The sequence below is a fragment of the Trifolium pratense genome, linkage group LG2 (assembly GCF_020283565.1).
Source record: "Trifolium pratense cultivar HEN17-A07 linkage group LG2, ARS_RC_1.1, whole genome shotgun sequence".
Lineage (NCBI taxonomy): Eukaryota > Viridiplantae > Streptophyta > Magnoliopsida > Fabales > Fabaceae > Trifolium > Trifolium pratense.
In genome coordinates this window covers 65,864,769-65,874,878 of record NC_060060.1, presented here as the reverse complement: position 1 = coordinate 65,874,878, position 10,110 = coordinate 65,864,769, and the positions used below count along the sequence as shown (strand labels likewise).

The following is a 10,110-nucleotide window of genomic DNA, read 5'->3' as shown; positions in this document are numbered from 1 at the left end:
CAAGGCTCTACCCAATCCATGGATCAACGTGTGCCTCTTTAGGCTAAAATGTTTCAATACCATTAATAAAAATAAAATACTGCAATATAAGAATTAAGTTAACATTTCGAATATATTCGGTTGCTCCTATATAAAAGAATACTAGCATTACATTGAATAATTAAAATATACTGAGATTCTAAAGTAATTTGTGGATTGACCAATGAAAATACTCGTCAAATAATTATTTTTCCAAAGATGATTTGATAAAATATTCATTATCTTATAAAATAAATAGAATATAAAATAGTTACCATATTATTATAGAATTTATTTATCAAATAATAGATCAATACGATGCATATATAAAATATTGGGGCGTTACATTATTACCCCCTTAAAAGAGTTTCGTCCTCGAAACTAGAAAATTGAAATATTAGCATAAAGTCCTTTCATCAAATAAAATCAAAGTATAAATCACTTTGTTGTAAAAGATGAAGTTAAAGTATTTTCTGACACATAAATAAAATAATTGCATATATATTAAAATAAATTTTCCGGGTCTTACATTCTACCCACCAAATATTTAGCTTCGTCCCCGAAACTATACCATAGAAAAGAGTTGAGGTACTATTTTTCAAAAACTCTTTATATAGGGATTTTTTTTTTTTTTTATGTCAATAAGAAAGTTTATAAGAATAAAGCAAAATGTCAAGTGTTCGCTGCGCACTCTGATATCAAATGAGCAAATAATTTAAGTTAAACAATTCCAATAAAAATTAATTTATAAAAATTACATTATAAGAATTGAGGATTGTTGTTAAAAATAAAAATAAACCTGAAGCACCTATATAAAATTAGAGTAACAATTTTCTTCTTAAAATCAAACGGTTTGGAAAAAATAGTGTTTCTAACAATCAAAAAGACATTCCTTTAAACAAAAGAATTCACACACTCATCTCCAACAAATCACACTAAGAAACATCAATATTAACCAAGTCAAACATAGACCACACAACAATCAAAGCATGCGTCATAAAAATAAAACATCGCTCCCACCCCAAAAATATTTGTCCGAGGATTATTGCTCTGATACCAAATGTAACATCCCGGATTTTTATCCAAGATATTTCTTAAAATTTTGCTTAATTATAAAACGTACAATTATTTTTCTTTCTTTTCATAAAATAAAATAGTTACAAAAGAGATTGAAATCAAATTTATTGAAATATAAATTTAATTAAAATGAACAATAGTTTGAAAATTCCCAGCGGAAGAAAATACAACAAAGAACTTATTTATTACATAAAATTCACAAATTTCAAAACCCCTTTTTTTTTCCGTTCGTACGCGCTTCAAGCATCACATCACATTCAATCAAAGCTTTCTCCTTGAATACCTAAAATGTTGGTTGTAAGGGTCAATTTCCTTATCCATATTGAATCATACTCACCACAAGAAAATGTCATAAAACGATAACAAAACACTTCACCTTATAAAAATATAATTATTAGTTTATTATAAAAACTTTTGGTGATACACATATACAAACATAGGCAGCATATAATTGTAAAACGGCAGAAATAAACAAAGCAACATAATTACACATATTACAAATTGCACGGCAAAATCAAATGAAAGAGGAGAAGGCAACGATCACCGCTTTACCATGGACTAACTATACTTTTTCTTTGTTCTTATTATAACTGTAATAATTATTTACTATTGTATTCTTTTCTCCCTTTCTATATGCAATGCAATGCAACTAAGACAACCCTATATGAGACAATGATCCGGATAGGAAAATCTGCCACACAGGCTTCTGCCACACAGGCTAAGTAGTAAGTTCTGCCACACAGGCTAAAAATAAGTTCTGCCACACAGGCTAAATAATAAGTTCCGCCACACAGGCTAAAAATAAGTTCTGCCACACAGGCCCTAAAACTTGTCACACCAGCTCTAAACAGACTCTTCTCTACACATCTATATGATGCATGGAACTTCACTTTCTTAAAAGACCAATTTGACCTGCGACATAACTTAGTCCTTCATGTACTTTTATTTACATCACTTAATTTATATTTATTAGATCACACCCACAAACTAATGTTCATAGGCCACGAAGAAAAGGTGCAAACCAAAATCTTAAATCATATAAGACAAATAGGAAACTAACAACCATATATACACGACATATATAAACAAGCACAAGGCATATACAATAATTCCAAAACATAAGCAAACGCAAGGCATGTATATAATTATTCTAATTATTAAAAGCACACGTATATAAACTGAGTATGAATTTATTTTTATAGAATTGATACCTTTGGTTTATTTTAGTGATAAAGGTTCTACCATTATCTCACAACAAATCCCTATGTAGCATGAATGTATGGGGAAAAAGCCCTTACCTGAGACGCTTTCCTTATAATAATTTTGACTCTAGATTTCTCTACGGTTAATCGCACGATCGGGGCTTAACGGTTCTTAGAGACCAAGAGCTACACTAGGAGTTGACGAGAGGATTGGTGGCGAGAAGTGGCTTCTGCAAAGTATACTTGTTTGTCAACTAGAGAGTTTGTGGGAGTGGAATGTTTTTACGTGGGATATGTATGTTGGTATTTATAAGGTTTGAGAGTTATGTTAAAATAGGAGGCGGCGGTGAATAGGAACAAATAGCATAGGAATTTTAGGTTTAGTTAGTACCCGTTTTATCCTAATAATTCTCATCCATATCAATTCCCTCTCTCACAAAACAAGGCTCTACCCAATCCATGGATCAACGTGTGCCTCTTTAGGCTAAAATGTTTCAATACCATTAATAAAAATAAAATACTGCAATATAAGAATTAAGTTAACATTTCGAATATATTCGGTTGCTCCTATATAAAAGAATACTAGCATTACATTGAATAATTAAAATATACTGAGATTCTAAAGTAATTTGTGGATTGACCAATGAAAATACTCGTCAAATAATTATTTTTCCAAAGATGATTTGATAAAATATTCATTATCTTATAAAATAAATAGAATATAAAATAGTTACCATATTATTATAGAATTTATTTATCAAATAATAGATCAATACGATGCATATATAAAATATTGGGGCGTTACATTTTGATACAGTGATGGAAGAATAAAATAACCGATAGAGGTATGTTAATATCAGACATAAAATACTTATCCTGTGTTGTGTTTGAGATAGAAATAAAACTTATATATGTGTGTGTGTTGTAATTATAGATTATATATTTAGTGTAGGCATCCCATATTTGGTTAATCTGGATTGAAGAAAAACTATAGTAAAACAACAACCCCTTTGGTTTTCCCTTTCTCCTCTTCAAATTAGAATGAACCTAATAAAAATATAACCAAATTATCATCAAAATTATTCAAAAGATAACCACAATATCCAAAACCATGGGTGAGGACAAACACAGAATAAAAAACATCAAAACATTAGCATGCATTCAATACAACAAACCAACACAATATAAATACTACATGTTTAGAACCACATAGGGTGGTCATAAACTGATGTTTAAATACTACTTATACATACAAGTAGCATCAAATTTATGCAAAAGATAGCCACAATATCCAAAACCATGGGTGAGGACAAACACAGAATAATAAACATCAAAACATTAGCATGCATTCATTACAACAAACCAACACAACATAAATACTACATGTTTAGAACCACATAGGGTGGTCATAAACTGATGTTTAAATACTACTTGTACGTACAAGTAGCATTTTTTTTTTGGTGGAATCATAGCAAGCATAATATAAAAACTGGTCCATATATCCTTAATTATAAACAAAACTCTACATTTTAGATTCATTAGTTATTCATAATGAATCTAAACAGTAGAGTTTAGTTTTTAAATAAGGATGGAGGAGTGTTTACAACCATAAAGGGTCATAAACTGATGTTCAAAATACTACTTATACAAGTAGCGTTAATAATGTTAGAATTACTGTTACACAACCAAGCAAAATACAATCAACAGTTGTTCACAAGATTAATATTTAGGGAAAACCACCAACACCCAAACAGTTAAATTTTCACCAAGTTCTTCCTTCTCTCCTCCTCTGCTCTCCAACTCTCAGCAGCCTTGGCCAACACCTCATCATACAGCTCATTGTTGGCTGCTTTGACCAAATGGATGGCTAGTTTCATCCTTGTGGCTGTGTTGACCTGTATATTATTATTATGAACATTTAGGACAATTGGAGTTATAATTACAGATAAATGATTAATAAAAAATGTTCACTTGCATTCAACTTACAGTGACGTAGCCATATTCCGATCTCAAAGGACACTCAATCATCCATTTAGAAACCCACACTCCACAGTCATTGCTGTGACAAGGCAGTAAATGCATTAGTGACAAGTGACAGTTAATATCAATCAATTAAATATAGTGTAAGGTTTTAGAGTACTTACGAGCCGGGTCTCTGCTGCTGTATATGCCGTGGTTGATAAAGAGAGAATGTCGATACCAGCCTGTCTTGGTTAAATCCAGGGAGAACTTGACCATAGGACTCATGCATCAAGATTTCTTCGATGAATATAGCCTGCCACACAACATAAACAAAATTTTAAAAAATGGTCTATATATAATTACTTTCAGACCAATATCCTTAGAATCAATGTTATAAGGGTATACTTGAATGCATACCATTCTCAGAATTGCACGCCGGCGAAAATGGTCTCTGCTAGCACAATGAAGAGAGTCTAACCAAACCAATTTCCTTTGGTTGAAGTCTACAACCATAAGGTACCAATGGCTTCCCTGGTCGTTCATCGGGATGAACATCTGCAAATATGTAATATTGTAAGTGTACATATTGTATAACCCTTGTCATATTAGTTAAGTCGGGATTAGCCAACTGAATAGTTAATATCTAGTGTGTTAGTCCAGCTGTTAAGGGTTAACAAACATTGTGCCTAGTCCTATAAATGCCAGTGCACAATAACTGAATCTGTGTGATTGGATAACAGAAAAATAGTTTGTTACAAAACAATATTGAGTTCTGTCTAAGACAACTTGCAGTTTTGTCTAACACAATATTAAGTTGTGGGAATATAATTTTTAATGCGACAACTTTGTTTGCAACGATCTAACACACAACTCACCCGGTTAACATAATCTCCTGGTGTCATGAACTTAGCTTGGTATATCTCTCTCACATAGTCAGCCCCTTGATGTGTTTCCAAGGCATATTGCTGCAATAAAAATAAAATATTAAATATATTTTAAGTCAACTCTTAATAATATATGAATGTAAATGTTTAAATCGTTTTAGTAGTCGTAGTAATCACCTGAAACTCAGCTGGCATGTACCAGATGGTATTTACTCTTCCAGTAATACTCATCACCCAATTTTGTCTTGCAACAACAAGATTTATAATCTGCGTAGAATTATGAAAATGACATTATCAGACATTTACATTAATAGGATTAATTTACTTGGTGTTAGATAAAAATAACCTGCTGGTCAATAGGATATCTTGGCATAAGAGACTTCAGAGCTTGTCTATCCCCAATTACATTTGATGTTGTTCTTACTAAAACCTCGTCACTACAAAGAAAGTTGGTATAATAATCAAACTAACTGTGATATATAAACATACAATTAGGTTTTAGCATATGCATTAAAAAGACAAACCCAAACAATTGTTCAGGATCAGCCTTAAATATGTAGGCTGCTGTGTAAGCACATAAGTCGTTCAGATTCATTGCTGCAGTTGGCCTGAATGTCATTGGCATCCACTGTCATAAAAGACATTAAAAAAATAGTTAGGCATAAATTTACATCATGCAATATGTAATATTAAGTTAAATTCAAAATAAATAACCAATACTTACGGAGGGAATGTGAAAATTAATATCAAGGCCTTCATATCCAATACTAGCCGCTGGATGGTAATTGAGGTAGAAGTCGCTATCATCTTCTTCATCTGGTCGGCAAAAAAGATTTTTCCTAATTTCCTTGAAATCCCTATCATCTGTTCTTCCTTTTAGGTTGGATTTTGGTGGTACTGAGGAGGAGGCGCGCAGAGTCTCTAATATGTTGGACTTCCTTGTCTTCCTTTCTGTTGCTGGCAACCTTCTACTATGATCTCTTTGTTTCACAACAGGTGAAGACGCTGTTGAGTCGTTATCTTGTTTGTCATCCCTATTGTCCTTGCCAGCCGTTTTAGTTGGATTACTGCTAAAAAAAATATTAACACTTTCAACTACACTCATGACTATTAAGTTTCTATTTCTGATACGTTGTTTAGTTAATTGATACATGGTGTGTTTTATCCTTAGTGAGTTCAACTATGTCAGTTAATAATTTGCAGTTATGGTATTCAACATAACAATGAAGTCTAACTTATCATTATATCCAAAAATCTATCAAACGACTATCATTATATCCAAAAATCTAATTTTTAAGCTACTAGCCTTATACTAACATAGTAACACACACACAAAGTCACACACATTTTTCAGTTTTGAGTGGTAAGTTTCATATAGACACACACAATCTCCAAAGAAAATATGAAAATATCTGATGGCATAAAGTGTTGGGTTTTGAGTGTTACCATATATGTTGATTACCATATCCACACACATACAACAATTTCCAAACAAAATATGAAAATATACACTTTTATGTTTAATAATCTATTGAAACACACACACACAACAATCTTCAAAGAAAATATGAAAATACATGATGTCATAAAGTGATTTGGAATTTACCTAGATGATGAAAGAATATGAATCTCAATTGTTTTTTCCTTGTTGTGAGTCTCACTGATTTGTTGTGTAACATGCACAGAATGAGTGCCAACTTCCTTTTGTCCTTTGCTCGTCTTTTTTGTTGCATCATTCTTAGGGTTACTGCGTTTGTTGGGTGAGTTTTTCATTGTGGATGGTGATGTTTTGTTTCTGTTGCAGGAAGCAAGTGTGGAATGTGAAATAAAAGAAGTTGAAGATAACAAAATGAGAGGTTTGGTAATGGAAGTACTCCTAATTAGCAGGATCTTGGGTGTTGGAATTGCAAGCTAATGCTAGTACTCTAGTAGAGATTAAAACACGGGATTTTATGTAAAAAATCCACTCCCCATGTAATCTGCTGCTGCTGGTGTGAGTACATGAAATGTCACCTAATCACCTAATGCTAATGCTAGTACTTGTTGTTTTAAAATGACCCAAGAGTATTTGTCTTATATTTTTGTACTAATGCAAAATCCTAAAGTAAACTAATGATGTAATCCAATAGGCTTCATTCCACTTTGTTCACTCAACCCACATATAGTACCCAGACGTGCACTTTGTTTAGTAGGAATAGATCCACCAAGTAAAAAAAAATATTACAGTTCCCAATCTTGTAAATTTGTTGTGTATATCCTCCAGTTCTTAATATAACTGAAGATTTGCTTTTTTAAATTCAATTTCATTGTATTTGTAGTGTATTTGGTTCATATCATATATACTATAACAAAATGAAAAAAAAAGTATTATTTATTTTAAGGAAATTATTAATCCATAAAAAATATAAGTGACGTTTTTTTACTTTGGAATAAAATAAATATTTTTAAAATAAAACAAGTATTTCATACAATAAAAGTGCTTTAATTTGTACAATATATGCGTTACAATATAGTTTTCACGTTACAAAATTGGGAAGAAAGAGCAGAATTGGAAAGAAACAAAAAGGTAGTAAAAGTTAGAGGTATATGCAAATGTAGCGAGCCGATACATGTATTTGAAAAGTATCGGCAATTAATATTATTTTTTAAAAAATATATAACCGATACATGTCGGATACGCGTATCGGAAAAGTATCATGGTATTTAACTTTTTTTTTTTTTTACTCTGAAAATAGAAGCGACGTTTTTTTTTTAAATAAAATAAATATTTCAAAAATAACATTATTTTTTTTAACACCCCACATACATGTTGTGAAGTCCCGATACTCCAAAAATGGCAAAGTATTATACATATGCTACGAATCACGAACACCTCTATGATTAGGCGTGTTGCGGTGTCCGACACTCGTATGACACTCCTACGACACGTGTCGGATAGCTCAGACCGGTGTCCAAAGAAAACTCAATTTCGACACTCCTTTGACCGGTGTCCGACACTTGTAGGACACTCGTACGACACGTGTCAGACAAGTGTCCCAAATTTTTTTTTCCTTTGCTTATACTCTCTTTATGCACACATATAACCTGTGAATCCTCGATACTCCAAAAATGGCGAAGTATCGTGTCTGATACGTACTTGATACTGATACTCTCTGATATACGTATCGGAAAAGTATCGAAAATTAATATTATATTTTTTTTAAGAAACAAAAAGGTAGTAAAAGTTAGAGGTATGTGCAAACAAAAAATGTAGCAAGAGTTAGTGGAGCCACTAATTCTAAACAATGTAGCAAGAGTTGGTGGAGTCACTAATTCCAAACAATGTAGCAAGAGTTAGCGGAGCCGCTAATTCTGGAAACAAAAAATGGAAAAAATTGTGTTTCCAGGGGTTTGAACCCGCAACCTCTCCCTCCAAATACACCTTACGACCAATTGGACTAGCTAATCAAATCATACATGGTTCCTTTTTGACGTTATATACAAAGTGAATACAAAAGTGAATTGGGAAACATTTGGAACCTGTATGATAAGGACGGTCTTCAACTAAGAGTCACATTCGACAATGATGATGAAGATGAAATCCCCAGAATCACAGACGGCTGGATGACATTAAGGGAACACTATAGGTTAGAAGGTCATCACAAAATTTTCTTCAAATATTTTGGATCAAATCAATTCCAGATCATTCCTAAAATGGACAAAATTGATCCTTCAAGGTTTCCTACATGGCATACAAAAAGTAGATGTCTCCGAAAAGCAGTTACCTTCAAGCTTACTATGACAGAGGATCCTAAAGTGGTTCCTGTTTTGGTTCGTTTCTAAATCAATTATTTTAGTTTTGTTTATGTTAAATCTGCTTGATTTTTATTAAATTTACCTATAGTTTAGTCCTGATTTTTAGTGTTTGTTTGTTTCACTCTATGTAGACATTACCGGAAGATATGGGAGAGTATTTGTGGGACACAATGCTGGATCAAGTGTTTATTATTGGTACCAATCTTGAAAAGCAACTGTGCGACTTGGAGTACCAACAGGATCCGTTCGTGGTTAGGATATCGAAGGGTTGGAGTGAGTGTGTTGGCATCCATGGATTTGAAGTTGGAGATCGTCTACTATTCAACATGCGCAATATCTATGATGGCCATTTGATATGGGTTAAGAAGTTGAACTAGTGAGGGGGACCAAATATTAGATTGACGATGGTCATGAAGGTGTAAGCAGTACTTTAAGTGTGTTTTTTTTTTTGATAAGCAGTATTTTAAGTGTTGTGCTTGTTTAAGTATTGACAATTGATAACTTGTAATCCAAGTTATCGAACTTGTAATATATAATGGTTATAATCTTATGAATTGTGTGGCTAAATTGTGATCAATATACCTAATTTCCTATGTTGCATGGGTACTCCATTTTAGACCGAGTACCGGTACCGGGTACCGGTACGCGTATGGTACTCCCCCGGTACGCACCGGCGCCGTACCTATTTTTTTTTTGCAATGGGTACACGCGTGGTACACATGTGGTACGCGCGTGGTACGCCAATCCAAAAAAACACGGTTTTTTTTTTCTCTTTTTTTTTATTATTAGTTTTTTTTATAGGAAGATTTACGTTTTTTATTTGTTTATAATATAAAAGTAGAAACTATTGCTAAAAAACAATAACAAAGTAGCCGTCGGAATTATTCACTCATTCATTGAAAATGAATAGACTCAATTCAAAGAAAGATGAAGATCTAGTTTTTATTCATACCAATCTTTGTCTTCTCTCAAGAAAGAGAAATATTAATACTTATAATGGAAGTGCAACAAATCCAAAGATATTCGTAGAGATGAATGAGATTTATTTAATATATAGTTGATATTCTTGAAATTGCTAGTCTTTCTCGCGGTGAACCTAACTAAAGGTCACTCTTTTTAGTGATGATGAAGAGGAAAATAATTGACTCTTTTTAAGTTAATTGGTTTTTAAT

At 32.5% G+C, this 10,110-nt stretch overlaps 1 protein-coding gene across 1 annotated transcript; it reads right to left on the bottom strand.

Moving 5' to 3' along the window:
- Positions 1-4,437: 4,437 nt before the first annotated feature.
- LOC123905245 lies at positions 4,438-6,916 on the bottom strand. The gene is made up of 8 exons (XM_045954866.1): positions 6,750-6,916; positions 5,868-6,213; positions 5,668-5,771; positions 5,490-5,580; positions 5,321-5,410; positions 5,135-5,224; positions 4,677-4,814; positions 4,438-4,572 (listed from the first exon to the last, which is right to left on the bottom strand). The coding sequence occupies exons 1-8, from the start codon at positions 6,914-6,916 to the stop codon at positions 4,438-4,440; spliced, it is 1,161 nt and encodes a 386-aa protein (XP_045810822.1).
- Positions 6,917-10,110: the final 3,194 nt, after the last annotated feature.

Coding starts and splice junctions, on each gene's coding strand:
- LOC123905245 (XM_045954866.1), bottom strand. CDS start 6,916: ATGAAAAACTCACCCAACAAACGCAGTAACCCTAAGAATGATGCAACA. Junction 5,772..5,867: donor TTAATTTTCACATTCCCTCC/GTAAGTATTGGT, acceptor CTTTTATGACAG/TGGATGCCAATGACATTCAG. Junction 5,581..5,667: donor GATCCTGAACAATTGTTTGG/GTTTGTCTTTTT, acceptor CTTTCTTTGTAG/TGACGAGGTTTTAGTAAGAA.